Consider the following 15,236-nt stretch of genomic DNA (forward strand, 5'->3'; position numbering starts at 1 on the left):
TATTCACATCTAATGTAGATGAGCTTTCCTGCATACAGGGATACAAAGTGTTGATACACATACAGTGTGGTTTTTCAATACTATGTATCATATGAAATGCACCATTAAAAAAAAATGCACTTTTACTAAAAACACTGCAATCTATTAATTTTAAGATATTGTGTCATGAGATACATATTCAACATGTATTTTGATGTGAAATGCATTGAATGAATTATAGACACAACCTGCTCCAACTTTTGCAAAATAACAACACCAAAAAAAAAAAAGACAACATGAATGGTATTCAAACTTGCCTCCAGCTTGTCAATCTGTTTCTGCACGTTGGCCGGTTCCGACGCGATGGGCTCGCGGAGCAGCGTCTCCACCGTCTTCTCGGCTCCAGGCAGCCAGTCGAGCACACGGTCGCTGCTCTTGGCGTACGCCGAATGTCTCTCGACCAACTCCTGGAGGCGCTCCAGGTGCTGGGCGGAGGTCAGCTTGAGACGGTCAAAGCGGTGGTTGTAATCGGCGAGCTTGTCCCGGATCACATTGGTGCTCGGGTTCTCGCTGAAGGTGCGAGCAAAGTCGCGGGGGAGCACCGTGTTGCGGAAGTCTGCCAGCTCTTGGCGATAGCCCTGAGAAAAGCAAATTGTTGACAGAATGCATTACAAAGTTCTTAATGCTTAACTGTGCAAAACATAAACTGCAACACAGACTTGAAATTCTCCACAAAAAAAAACCTACTCAAAAGGAGCTGAAATATATTCCAAGGAACTCTTACAAGCAGCATGTTGTCACCTTTTTTGTACATTCACTTAAGAGATAAAATCTGTCTACACTTTCCTTGTATTTCTTTTTAAAGACAAACTTATAGGGTGGAATATTGCTCATTGTGCATAGTGATAACTTTTTTCAAATGAAGCACTGGCAGGTGCCAGATAATTTTTGACAATCTAGAAAATTTTGATTCATAATGGCACCACAGAACATGGAAAACATTCATTTATACCTTTGCAGAATCCAAGAATTTCTGCCCTGTGACGTTGATGAAACGGAGCTCCGCGACATGGTTGATGACATCATCATTGAAGGCTCGCTGCTGCGCGTTCTGTCTCTTCAGCGTGTCGAAGTCACGGCCCACGTTCTTCAAGACGTCGGCCTGCGTCTTTTCAGCCTGCGTCAGCCACTGCTCGAAGTCGCTCTGGTCGTCGGAGAACTTCTGGAGGTCGTCCGTCTGGGCGCCGAGCTTGGTCTCACGGTTGGTGGACTGGTAGTTGACCACGTTGTAGCGCGACTTGAGGTCTTTGGCGAGGCCTCGGAGGTTGTTCTGCGTCGGCTGGTCGATGCGCTTGGGGAACTGCTTGATGAGGGACTCGACGTCCTGAGCGGCCTCCAGGATGGGCTGCTGGTGCTTCTGGATGTTCTCGTGCAACACCTGTGCAAGATTATCATGAATTGTATTGAATGAGCACTTATTTGCTTTACAGCTTTGTTACACGTACGGGCAATTGCACAATTGCACTCATCTCCTACACAGAAATATGAATGCATGGTAAGTACTCTTCCATCCTAATAACTGCACAGGCCAAAGTGTTAAACTTTTAAGATATCAACATTATACCATGTTCCGTGAACTACAGAGTATCTTATTACTGTAAAGCCAGAAACATTTGCAGCATAAATTTGGGGCATAAATTGGAACCTTGGGCCCTTTTTTGTGGCATGAAACTTTTCCTAAATGCCAATCAAAAAATTAAAAATGTACTTCATGTGCGAGATTGTGTAGAACAAGTTTCGCTACTCATAACTCCTCTCACACAATTCTGGTTTCACAGTAATTACTGTATAATTTCATGAAAATGCTAATGAAGATCATCACATCTACAGCCCATTACAAATAATTTGATTGAGTCATAACCAATATGAAATGTAGGTGAAGGCATATCCAGCACTACTCCTGTGAAAAACTAAGTTATCAACTATTATTGGTAGCGTATTAATTGAAAAATTGCTGATCCAATTTGTTTGTCAAACTACCAAGGTGTAATCACAAGCCTCATGGAACCATCTGTACATCTCAGTGGGTAACCATGGAAACAATGCTGTACCTGGTGGTCCTGCTGCTGTCGGAGGAGTGGTTGGACGGTCTCCTCCTGCGGCTGCTCGGAGCCTAGGTGCCTCTCTGCTTGGGACACCCAGTCCAGCAGGTCCTGAAGGGTGCGCATCTGTTCCTTCACGCGCTCATCCACCGACATCTATGCAAATGAGATGATCAAGGAATGATGTAGAGATAATTTCAGATAAAAAGAGATTCCTACATAATTTTTACTTGGCAGTTGGCCTCAAATTACATTATGAATGAGATGCAGAAGAGGAAGAATTCCCTCCAAGTGTGAAAGTATCTTTCTTCACCCTAATTATTCACAAACTCTTCCATGGACATCTATGTAAATGAGATGAACTTGAAATGATTGATGGACAACTTCAGTAAAGCTGAATACAATCCATACAGTGCAGTTGGCTTGGCTAAAGGCTATATTCCTGCTACAAATTGAGCTATTAAACTCTGGAAGACAGGAGGTGTAAAAGAAAACTTACAACCTGTCTCCTGATGCAACTTCTACTCTGAAAATAGTTTTAAAGACTACCGCATGATTTGAAGTTGAGCACTTCACATTATAATGTACATCTCACTCAAATCTGCAAGTCAGTAAACATCTGTTGCTTTGATACTGTGTCGGATCCCTTACCGTTTCTTCGCGGTCCTTTTTCAGCGCCGCAAGGCGGTCCTCTCCCTCCTTCAGCCAGAGCTGGCTGTCCCGGAGCAGACGCTCGTACGTCTCCCGCAGCTCTGTCACGAGTCCCGTCAGCTCTGTCTGCAGCTCGGGGCTCAGCTTGTCCTGGGTGCTCCTCAGGAACTGCTCAGCGTGGACGGTCACATCTGACACCGGCGTGCGGTGGTCGGCGATGTCCTTGCAGATCGGCTGCAGTCGCGGAGAGAGTGCACGAGAGAAATGGACATAGTTAGGTCTCACATTAAGGAATGCTCATCTTTAACAAAGATCATAACAAATGCAAAATAAGGACTCATTCCTACATCTACAGTATTGAACATTGCATGATAACTTTATACAATTGTTTCTTTGAGGACCGTCTTGCACTCATGTTCGATACATGAAGATTGATTGAACTTTCCCGCCTATCCACTTTTCATTCCTTTCCACTACCAACTTCTGGTAATTTTCATTCACCATTATTATCATGCTCCCTGACCCTACCCTTATCTCCTCCTCTCTTATCTACAATTTGTATTTCCCCCTTCCAAACATTTCCTTAATTTTCCACCTTTACAATCCTCCCTTCAAAATGCACATTGATTTCAACCCCTCCTTCTGAGCCTTCTCTCTTTGAAATCCTCCCCTAAACTCACCTCCACCATCCAATCCCCCACCCACCCTCTCTCTAACATCTTCACATCTACCAAAGATGGCAACATCTTTGACCCCTCACTATGAACACTTCCCACCTTGTGAACATTACCTCTTTCAAATCCTCCCCTAATCTAACCTCCACCATCCAATCCTTCTTCCCTATCCACCCAATCTTTCACCCCTTCACATCTACCAAAGAATCCAACATCTTTGCCCCACCCACTTTGAACTCTTCCCTCCTTCTAAACATTCCCTCTTCCAAAGGCTCACTTAATCCCTCCCCCACCAACCCTCACCCTAACCCTTTCATCCAATCTATCATCAATGCCAATATCCTTTCCTCACCCACCTCGAACTCTTCCCTCCTGATGGAAATTCCCTCTTCCAAAGGCTCCCTAAATCTCTCCTCCAACCCTCTCTCTCTCTCCATCTCTACCCTTCACAAGTACAAATAATGCCATCATCCTTGCTCCACCACCTTTATACCCTCTACCCCTTCCCTTCACATCTACCAACATCCCTGCCCCGCCCACCTTTATACCCTCTCTCTTTACCCTTCACATCTACCAAAGACACCATCATCCTTGCCACACCCACCCTGAACTCCTCCAGCTGTCTTTCGAGCTCCTCCACGCTGTTGCTGGTCGGCTTTAGCTGGTGCAGCTTGGTCTCCGTCTCGTTGGCCCAGTCCTGGAGCCCAAAGATGCCGCCGCAGCGCTCCAGGAAGTCTAGCATGAGTTCCAGGTCCTCCAGGCGCTCAGAGACCTCAAACTTGACCTTCTTGTAGCCGTCCTGGACCTCGGCCATCTCGATGTCCACGAATGTGTCCTCTGCAAAAATATGCAACAGAAAAGTGAATTTGCAGTGTATTGATATAGAAGTACAATTAATATCCCAAAGACAAGTCACTGAATGCAAATTACAAAGAGAATGACATAACTCAAAGGAATAGGACGCCATGGATCTACCAACTTGGTGACTGAGAACATAGACAACCGAACGTTTTGATGTAAAGACAAGAAACAATATGGCAGCATAAAGAGCGCTAACTAAAGATAAGAGATAAAGCTTATGATTTCATATCACTAGAACAATCAATTATTAAATATCAACAGTCAAAAACTCATATACGGTGTATCTTCTTTTACATAATTTTGTTTTTGTTATTGTACCAAAACTGTCAGTGGTCTGTTGATTTGTTTCCACATATTCATACCGGTTAATTCTTTCTTCAGTCTCGTTCTCCTGTCATAAAAAAAGTACAACAAACTCTTACTGTCTTCCACAAATTCGGGCGTGGCATATGTCGGGGGCCTGGCGTCGATGGGCTTGGTGACGTCGATCTCTGTGGACCGGTAGTGGGGGCGGTTGTTGATGGAGTCTTCCGTCTCACTGATGAGGCGGTCGTACACCGTGCCGAACCGCCAGTTCTCGTCGATCTTCGGCTTGTACTCCTTCACCTCCACTTCGAAAGGCTGACAGGATGAAAAGAAAGAGAAAGAGGGGGGAAAATAGATACTGTATTACATGCAATGTATAATGTTCGGATACATGAAGCTTATCACCTTTAACACAAAAATAGGATGGTACTTTGGTGAGAAGAATAACATTATTTACATGTACAGTCTATGTACTTCAATTGAGCTTCATCTGCGTAAATACTACCAATGCAACAATGGCTACCCCTCCCACGCCCATCTCTGCTCCACGACAAGCACCCCTAACCAATTCCCCTTTGTAAGACAAGCTTTCCAAAGCTCAAATGTCTCTTACAGTAATACTTTGTACACCTCCTAATGACGATGCTCACAGTTTGGGATAATCACAAATAAAGAACTAACAATGATCTTGAGATTGTTGCCCCAGGATCTAGGGACAAAGCACTTGGAGAAATTTGTCAAATGGCAAGACTAGAAATCAAAAGTACATAAAAAAACGAAGACAAAAGTACTAAAATCTTCACCTTGAGTTCTCTGATCTGGTTGCGCAGTTTGTTGACGTCCCGGGCCACGGGGCCCATCTGTTCGATGCGGCGCAGCTGGTTGTCCACCCATCCCATGGTTTCTCGGTACGAGCCGTTGAACTTCTTGGCCGCCGCCTGCTTACGGTCAAACTGCTCTGATCTGTAGTTAAGAATACATCAAATCATGTTCTTCAAAATTCCAGTCATGTGGATCAATTTTGATATACAATTGTACACATTATTTTTAGTACACTGATGGTGTAAAGTGGGTAATATTGCATGGGAAACAAACATACATTGTATGAATGAGAGGAATAGACCATTTGCCTTCTTAACAAAAACTTGTACTTTACAGTAAAAGAACAAATTTCAATTAGTTTCTACGATCTTGCTATGCAGATCACGAAACCTTCTCTAATGGTCTAATTTCTGACATACTTCAGATAAAAATATGTGCAATTGTAAAAAAGACAATGCTTCACAACTTCAGGAATACAAAATGGTAGTGATACATGTACATGTATATGGATATTTACAAAGTGCATGTCATGATTTTCTTAAGGATTCCATCATTAAAATTTACAATATACATGTTTTTCTTTAAGGAACAAAAAAAAATACACTGAAAAGCCTTGGACAGTGCAAGGGTATTCTATAGAACTTACAACAGAAACTGCAAAAACAATCACATGAGCTTATACAGTAATTTTCTTTATGTATGTATCACATGAGGGAAAATCCTTGAAGTGCAGTTTCAGGCTCATGCTGTTTTCTTACAAACTTCTGGGGAAACAAAAAAAAATATGCACAACAAAGATGAAGAATTTGCTAATTAAGCATTCCTTTAAATGTTCTGGTCCAAGCATACAATCTGGAAACCTATTAAAGTTCCTTTCTACGACCGACCATGACTCATGAAAAGATCTACATGTACATTTCATTGAACACATAGTATATTGGAAATGGCTGATCATCATAAACATTTGATCAATGAGTCTTCCAGCCTCAATACCAAAACTTAGGGAGGACAATCCCTGCCTTTAACACCTGATGGTACATGATCAGTAGAACCTTGAAGATCGGAGGGAGGAGTTGTAGGATACTGGGAGAGAGACAGTAGTTTAGAATCAACCCTCGAGAACGAGTTTCGATCAAGAGGTTTGTGTAATGTGTGTTTACTTGGCAAAGAATGGTGCACATCGCCTGATCCGATTAACCCTAATCAGGCTGGGCTTGATGAGGCCTTCTCGCCTTGCAGAATTATTGCGCGAAATGTCAGGGATGGGGGGAACTGATATGGCCCCCAGCCCTTTTAGGGTTACTCCTTAACTCAAAGAAGGAGGAACAGTTACAAAGGTGTACAATCGTGTCTTGAAAGTTCTCAGCAGAATTACGATGCACTAACCCTTTAATATCTGAAGGTATACATGGACGATGTACGTATGAGCTAAACACACATTTGTACGCACAAACGTACAATACAGTGTACACTGTACATGTACTCAAACATGACAGTACACACACAGATGAACATGTGTATGCGTGCAGTGGAATCAACAAACGGCAAGTCATATCCTAGAGCTACACTGTACAATGCAGGTACACAAAAATCAGACTGAATATGACATGGTCCATGCTCAGAGTCCATTCTTCCACTCTGCGTAAAGGTATGATGTGATATGATGATTACATCTGGGTATTTACATACTGTGTGTGGAGTAACAGAAAACATTGGTCTCCAAATGCTCTACTCTAGTCATGCGGGTGAAATCACACATCTTGAATGCGTTGTCGGCTAATCCACTCAGGGAGAGTGGCACCAATGCAACAACAGAGAGCTTTAGATCTGCGACGCTAATCCCACGTTCTGCATATACGTGTATGCCTGACACAGCTATTCCCATTGTCTAACATACGTACTTGGTTCAGTAAGAGGAGGCACATCGTGCCTCTTAGCGTTACAGATCTAAAGTTTGCTAATGAGTCTAAAAGGAAAACAGGTATCTGGTGTGTCGAAGGCACATATCAACAGACAGTTATGCAGTCACTACATGTGTATTGTATATACAAAAGACCCAAGAAATGTTTGGGCACTTGTGAATAATGTATTAAATGTAGGGGTATTCCCCCCCCCCCCTTTATTTTTCTCGAACCACAATTCTCTATCAAAAGAGACTGAAATGCATGTTTTGAGGAGGAGGAGGGAGACGAGTAACAAAAGAAAAACAACTTGTGGGTGAGTAATGACACACATCATCCTGAAACTTTTGAGAGTATGAACTCAACCACTATCTATAAAGGGTGTGTAACTGTACAGGAGGAGGAGGAGGAGGAGGAAGAGGAGGAGTTGGGGGGGGGGGGGGGGAGGGGGAGACTTAAGGGGAGTTGGGGCGGATATGGCACACGTTGGGGTGAAAATTGAACGCCAATACTCACATAGCAGGTGTTGGCTCAGTGGCCAAACTAAGACTGTTAAGTAGAAAAAATAAAAAAATAGGGCAAGGAAAGCCAAAGACATTCAAAGACATGTACTGTATGGATTATACATGTACACTGTAGTCTCTTGGCAGGCATCTGTCCTTGCCTCAACCCACTCTATCACAAGGTCATTAAGAGTCGCTACAAACTTGTAGAAGCCTGACCCCACTAGAACTGGGCTGATGTTCACGGAATTTATGGATGATTCACATCACAATTTTGCCTCTTTTGCATTGATATCAGAAAAGACAAAGGACCTTAATATACCAATTTTCAATGGAATGTAAATCTCCCTGTTAAAAAATGTTTGCTGCTGTAAATTATTAGGAAAAAATTGGCAAGAATGCAATAGCATTCAGCAGCGAGCGTAAAATTCTGATTAGCCTGAAGGGATCACCAGCTCCACTCTTACAGTGTACAGCTAATGCATAAAAAACACCTATACATCTTCACTTCAGGTACAGCACTAGAGGTACGTATATGTACCAGCTAACTTGATATTTTCTGCATTTCTCACCTTGTGGTCTCACTGTGGAATTTCATCTTTTCTTGCAAAAAAAAAAAAAAAAAAATTACCGAGAAAGGTAAAGGAGAATGCTAGTGAGGTTCAAAACCTATTCAATTTTCCCTCTGTACATTACAGCATATGAGAACTTCAGATAAAGACAGAAGATGAAAGATTTATTTTGGCAATGAAAAAACGAGGTCTGGTCCCACCCCTCTCATGTTTATTCATGTAGTGCTTGGAATGCTCAAAACTTATCCAATTTTCCCTTTGTACATTATATGAATAAACATGAGAACTTCAGATAAAGAAAGAAGATGAAGAGATTAATCTTGACCACGTAAAAAAATAAGAGTCTGGCTCTTCCCCTCTCAATTCCCTCCCTCCAAAAGTTGGTACCATTATCCTCTAGTTTGGACCTACCGCTTCGTGAGGGCGTTCTCCAATGTCTCCCAGTTCAGCTCGCAGTTCTTAAGCATGGTCTTGACCTCCGACACGTCCGTGGCCTTCGGGTGCTTCATGAGCTCGTCGGCGAGGTCGTGGATGACCTTGTACTGCGGCCGGTGCTGGTCGACCTCTCGTCGGCATTGCTGGGGGGGAAGGAATAGTCAATAATGTCATTAGAACCACATGCCAAGCATACTGTATATACGTGTAGTAATGCAAAACATCACACTAAAGATTTGCTCATAACAATAGAAAGATGTCGAGTGTCAAGCTCTTCAAGTTTCGGTCTATCCCTGATCAAAACCATCATGCTTCTTTTAATGTCATCCATCTCAATCCCATCTCCTTGCCTTAGTCTTTCTACTGACCTTGGCAATGAAGTATTGTATCCAGATAAAACACCCTAATGTACAAGTACATTGCAAATGCAAACAATTTACACCAAGCACTACACAAGTTTCAAAAGACAACATTCCTTCCTGTATTGTTTTATTTTTGTTACCTCTCATCAAAAACAAAACAAAACAAAACAAAACACAAAAACAAATCATGCTTCATCTTTGTTCCATCCATCTTGACCCTTAATGTGCCTCGGCACAATGTACATGTATAATGTAACTTCAATAGTCAAGCTTTTTCATCAGCATTCGGCAATCCCTCTAATCTTGACCCGGTTGTAAAGTTACATGTAGCAAGCCCAGTCAGACATAGCAGGATGCCTCAGTCCAACAGGAAGGCCATGGTAACACAATAGGGATTAGGGGGATTATGTAATCCCAAAGATTAGTTTCAGGACACCTATGGCCAACCACCACAGAAAGCACTCTAGTGTGCAAGCTGATCCGCGAACAAAGCACAGTGAAGTTTAATCATCTGTGTGCTTAGAGTGCTGATTGGCACAGAAACCCCAATAGCCTTATACACACTACTACAAAAAAAAAATCCCTGGCACATAAAGGCTTAAAGGTGCATAGTCCCGGTAGTGTAGAGGGCGCTGTTGATGATACTGCCGATCACCGTTAGCATTGATACGAAGATTACCGAAGTTGAGCTGTCATCAAGAGTAAAGTGCGTAGGTGTTGCTAAGTGACGTTGCCTTTGTTGTCTTCTCTGCGCATCGCGCAGTCTGTAGCAATGCCAGGGTGCGTGCATATGTGCTTGTTATTGTGACATCACAAAAGAAGTTTGCTAAAGCTGTCACCCCCCTCAGCCGAATCATGAGCCGAACTGTGATCCGACCACTGACTACAGTGAATTGGACTTCTTCGGACTCAGGGAAGTGGGCCACAACGTAAGCGCTAAAGAGGAGTCAATAGCGTACTGTAGGTCTCTATAGGAAACCTGGGCCGTGCACCCGCGTACGCATTTGACTAAAACACCGGGACCATGCACCTTTCACTCTTTGTTTGCTTCGAGTGCAGATAAGCACAGAAACCCCCATAGCATTGCACACACTGTCCAACATCCCTGATACACAGAGGGTTAATCCTCACCTGGATCTCCTCGCTGATCTTGGGCAGGTCCTGCGTCATGAACTCCTTGGACTCAACGCGGGAGATCTTGGGCAGGAGCCAGTCCTCCAGCTCGTCCAGGGCTCGCTCGAAGTCGGAGAGCTTGTCCTTCAGACTGGACAGCTGCTGACCGTGCTCCTTGGACGTTCCAGAGACCTGCACGGATGGACATTGGGGAGATGGATAAAGAGATGAAAGCATTACCCACTGAAGTGCAACTTGTCAGAGATACATGTAGAATAAGACTATTCTAATGTGCACTTTGCATGTTTGAGGTACAAATGAGCTATGCACGTATACAAGTATGCAGTGCACTACAGAGTAGAAAGTCTTGTAACAGTTGGAAGATTCATGCCAGATTTGTAACAATTGTGTACAATGAAATTCAATACATTCCTATTCTTTGTTTTTGCACAAAACGATCATATGAATAAGAGCTAGGGTTTGTTTGGTGTGTGCAACATTATTTTTGTCACAAAATTTACTTGTACGCTATACAACGTACATGTAAGCTTACAGTGGTGTACAATACCGGTATGTAAGGTGACAATGAAAAATAGCACAGTCCAAGGCAAAATGGGCTCAATATCATCCTGATCCTATTGATCTTGACATAATGTTTCATTTCATAAAATATCTCTTTTCACCCCACCCCCTCATCTCATCAAATTGAGACTGATACATATGTACAAAGGGAGGGGAGCACAATGTGTGCCTATAGGACTGGATAGCAAAGGAAGGTCCATACCATTAAAACTCGAAAAGTCATTCAAGACATAAATAGTAAAATAAAACTTGGTACAGACCTGGTCATATCTGGCATGAAGGTCATCCAACTTCTGCTTGATGATGAGCCCTTCCTCCGGGGCACAGTTCTGGACAAAGGTGTTTGCTGCCATTACCATCTGCTCCAAGACAGGTTTCTTGACCTCCAGCTCAGTCTCCATCACCTATGGTGGGAAAAGAAAATTTGTCACACAAAGCAATTAATTTATGAGTCTTTCAAGTCATCTTTCTTATGCATGAAGGTATTCTTTTTTTCATTATGATCATCAGTTACATCTAATTTAGAATAGTGAGAGGCAGAGAGTACACTGTATCTGCAGTTTGTGACCATTTCACATGGACTCTAGAATGTGGGTACGGTACTGGATCTGATAACATCGACAAATCATAACAATAGTCATAAAATAATAAAAGAACAGTAAAGCTCGAGTAAGGAATTAATACTACATCTGTCTTTTAGCATAGATACAATGTACCATGAATGACAACTGAAGCATTGATCAAAGTTACATAAACACAATTGCAGATCCAAAGGTGTTCGCACACAGAACACACTGGCGTCATACAAGTCCAATATCAGAGCCTTCAGCAGTTCATTACGGCACCACCTGTAGTTGAACTTCGGGAGAGTCTCCTTTCATTGCGACCTACCTTTCCTTGAGACATCTGCTCCTGCATGGGGGCCGACTTGACCACCACCACAGTGCCCTTGTTCATCATGTGGACGTCCTTCTCCTTGTTGTCCAGCCAAGACATCAGCTCGTCCAGGTTGTCATGGAGATTCTGGGACTCGGCGAGGGCACTCTCCAGGCTGTTGGCCCGATCGTTGATCTGGCCCTGCAACGCCTCATACTTGTCCACGACGTCGCCTGTCGGAGTGGAGGAGCCAGGAAGGGGCGAAACGAGAAAGTGAGGGGCTGCAACTGTACCTTAACCCATTGAGGACGAGCTGATTTTGCTATAACATGCATTTTCCTTTATACGGTGTAGACAACGGCCGAGTATACTCCAAACTAGTCTTACACAAGTTAGTATCTCTCACTCATCTTAGTGCATAATATGTCACTGATTCTCTGTTTTTGTGTGCTAATCATTTTCTCCATTATGCCACTATGTTGTTATAATTTCAAGTACACTGTACTCTAGTGAGAATATAGCCTTCTGTAATGGGCAACTCCCATTCAAGCTTCCCAGTGTACATTTGTATGAGTAAACTACATCACTACTAGTGTTTAGAACAACCTGCTCAAATGTTAGAACACAGCTTTATGAAGTGGCAAATAAAATGTGGGCTTTATTCACAGCATCTTCTTGTGTATGTTACAATTTATGCATGTATAGGCCCCTTTTACCTGTGGTCTGGTCCACAGTGTTCCTGATGTTGGGCTGGGCCGAGCTGAGGTCCACGCCGGCCTCGGTCACCCCGTCCACGTCCTTCTTGTGGCCTCCGACCTCCTTGCGGAAGTTGCCCAGCTTCTCGATCTGCCTGCGAATGGTGGCCGTCTCCGCCCCGATGGGCTCCCGCAGGATCTCCCCGAGGGTCTGATCAGCCCCCTGCAGCCAGTCCTGGGTGGTCCCGACCCGGTCCCAGTACCTCTTGTGCTTCACCACCAGCTCCTGGAGGAGGTCGGCGTGGTCGAAGCAGTCCGTCTTGAGGCGCTCGTAGCGGGCGTTCAGGTCGCCGACGATCTTGCGGATGATGTTGCTGTCAGGGTTCTCTGTGAAGGAGCGCAGGAACTGCTTGGAGCCAACCTTGTTGCGGAAGTCGGCGAGGAAGGTCTTGTAGTTCTGTAGAAATGGATTTGACATATTTTGATGATTTATTCGAAAGAAGAGGCTCATCAATCAGTATATACAATGTACCTCTCTACATTTAACTTCTCCATGCAACATTTCTTGCAGGTGTATGCAATCTACCTGTCACACGAGACTAAATCTTATACACTGTAAGCGTAAAGCTAAAGCACTTCAGTGCATTTCGTACTTCCTATACTGTAAACAACAGACTGTAAGAAGAGCTTTGGCTAGATTACTTGCTCTGTAGTACTGATCCAGCTGCTATCCAACTTAATTTTTAGTCTAATGAAGACCTACAAGTATGATAAGATCAGCATTCAAAAGAAGAGCTGATTAGACAAACACTATCCCATTGCCTATTGGAATCTGGTGCAGCAGCTGCTGTACAAAGTCTTTGAAAATGTTTGAGTCTCAAATGAAACACGTTAATACTTCTGCCTGACCCTGAACACATTTCAAACATGATTCCAACAAACCTTGCTGAAGTCAAGGTACTGCTGGGCAGCCTTGTTGATGTACTTCAGATCAGCCGAATGCGTCACGACGTCATCCGTGAACTTCTTGTGCTCGCCGACCTGCCGCTGCAGGTTGTCGCCGTCGGTGGCGATGTTGCGGGTGATCGTCTGCAGCTGCTGCTCGGCCGAGCGCAGCCACTCGTCAAACTCGCCAAAGTCCTCCTCCGTCTTGCGCAGGTCGTCGTGGGCGAAGCCCAGCTTGTTGGCGCGGTCGGTGGAGTGCTTGTTGAGCCGGTCGTAGCGGGAGCGCAGCTCGTCCGAGTTCTCGCGCAGGAGCCGCTGGTCGTCCTCACTCAGCCTTGAGCTCCTTGCCTTCAGCAGGGACTGGGCATCCTGGATGACCTTCTGGACAGGCTCGGAGTGGTCCTGGACATCATCATTGTATCTCTGGAGAACATGAACACCACATATTAAGGGTTAAAGGTATTGTTAACCATTGAGAGCAGTGATTTAAAAATGTTCGAGTTATCACATTTGATGCATATGTCTAGGTCAGTTGTATCACAAAACATCCTACCATGTAAAAATTTCGCAGTAAAGCCTAACATATAACTGTATAAGGAGATACCACTATTGTCCCCAATAACCATAACTGTAAACGGTTAGTCCAGAAACAATTTTATTATAACTATTGTTCATATTTTGTATAAACATTGATTAAACGGATCAACATTTTTACATTGGTTGTTTCTATCCCTAACTCACATTTTAGAACTATTTTGAAGCATTAAACCTGGGTTTTTGTTTTATCTGCAAATTGTAAAGAATGCCTTCAAAAGTGAAGATACAGATCAGAAGGTGTGATTCTAGGTTTGGGTTAGGGTAAGGGTTATGGGTAGGGGTGTGGGGAAATTAAATACTACATTGTACCTATACGTAGAGTATACCCCAAGATTGTTTTTTAAACTCACAGTGTGTGTCTGGTGCTGGACGTCCACATCCGCCAGGGTTTCAGCCAGAGGCTGCTGGGAAGCCTGCTGCTCCTCAGCCTGCTTCACCCATTCCAGCATGTCCTGGAGAGCTGCCGACACCTCCAGGAACTGCAGGTCCAGCTGGGACTGAAAGGTCAAGGATGAAGTAAGAAAGATTAAAGGATGAGAATCACTTTTTAAGAACAGAGTAACAGAAGTTTATGACAAGAATCAGTTTGGTTTTTTTTTTTCAATTTCAATTTAATTCAAGTAACATTTCCTCCTTTCTTGACTTTATCTCTTCTGTCTATGCTGGGCGAGGAAATTCTTGTGCCCTTGGCGCACTCAAACATAGTGGTAATGGGCGTTACAAATACAACTGTACCTTGTATTATCAATATTATTACTATTACTATCATCATTATTATCACTTTTACTATCATTTTCATCATCATCATCATCATCATCATCAACAATCACCATTATCATCATCATCCATTATCATTCTCATCATCATCATCCATTATCATCGTAATTATCATCATGATCATCATCGTCGTTGTATCATTATTATTGTTATCATCATTTGGTTCCTTTCTCATTAGCATGATACCAGTGATGAGATGGAAGACAAAGGTAACAGTAGGAGGATGAAAGGAGGATGACTCACCTGCTCCTCCATCTGGAGGTTGACGGCCATGATCTGGGTCTCCGTCTCCTTGACAATCTGCTCCGTGATGACCATGACCTGGTCCAGGTAGCGCCTCAGCTCGTTGATGCGCTCCTGCATGTCCTGGACCTGCTGGGGCGAGAGCTGGCTGCGGTTGACCTTGAGGAAGGCCTCCGCGTCGCTGATCACCTCCTGGATCGGCACCCGCCGCTGCTCGAACTCCGCCCTCATGGACTGCAT

At 43.7% G+C, this 15,236-nt stretch overlaps 1 protein-coding gene across 1 annotated transcript in view; it reads right to left on the bottom strand.

The window, feature by feature from the left end:
* LOC139716122 (uncharacterized) overlaps nt 1–15,236 on the bottom strand; it is a 106,701-nt gene that overhangs the window by 63,625 nt on the left and 27,840 nt on the right. Inside the window, exons 32-46 of the mRNA XM_071627678.1 lie at nt 14,997–15,230; nt 14,327–14,473; nt 13,377–13,802; nt 12,456–12,891; nt 11,755–11,972; nt 11,124–11,267; nt 10,300–10,473; nt 8,783–8,949; nt 5,377–5,536; nt 4,690–4,888; nt 4,011–4,243; nt 2,733–2,966; nt 2,091–2,237; nt 992–1,417; nt 297–617 (exon numbers count right to left, since the gene is read on the bottom strand). Of these exons, the coding sequence (XP_071483779.1) occupies nt 297–617; nt 992–1,417; nt 2,091–2,237; nt 2,733–2,966; nt 4,011–4,243; nt 4,690–4,888; nt 5,377–5,536; nt 8,783–8,949; nt 10,300–10,473; nt 11,124–11,267; nt 11,755–11,972; nt 12,456–12,891; nt 13,377–13,802; nt 14,327–14,473; nt 14,997–15,230 (3,666 nt within the window). The remainder of the gene's footprint in view (nt 1–296; nt 618–991; nt 1,418–2,090; nt 2,238–2,732; nt 2,967–4,010; nt 4,244–4,689; nt 4,889–5,376; nt 5,537–8,782; nt 8,950–10,299; nt 10,474–11,123; nt 11,268–11,754; nt 11,973–12,455; nt 12,892–13,376; nt 13,803–14,326; nt 14,474–14,996; nt 15,231–15,236) is intronic.

The sequence above is a fragment of the Diadema antillarum genome, unplaced genomic scaffold, assembly GCF_040938485.1.
Source record: "Diadema antillarum isolate AM-2024a unplaced genomic scaffold, OU_Dant_1.0 scf00000061, whole genome shotgun sequence".
In the NCBI taxonomy this organism is placed as follows: Eukaryota; Metazoa; Echinodermata; class Echinoidea; order Diadematoida; family Diadematidae; genus Diadema; species Diadema antillarum.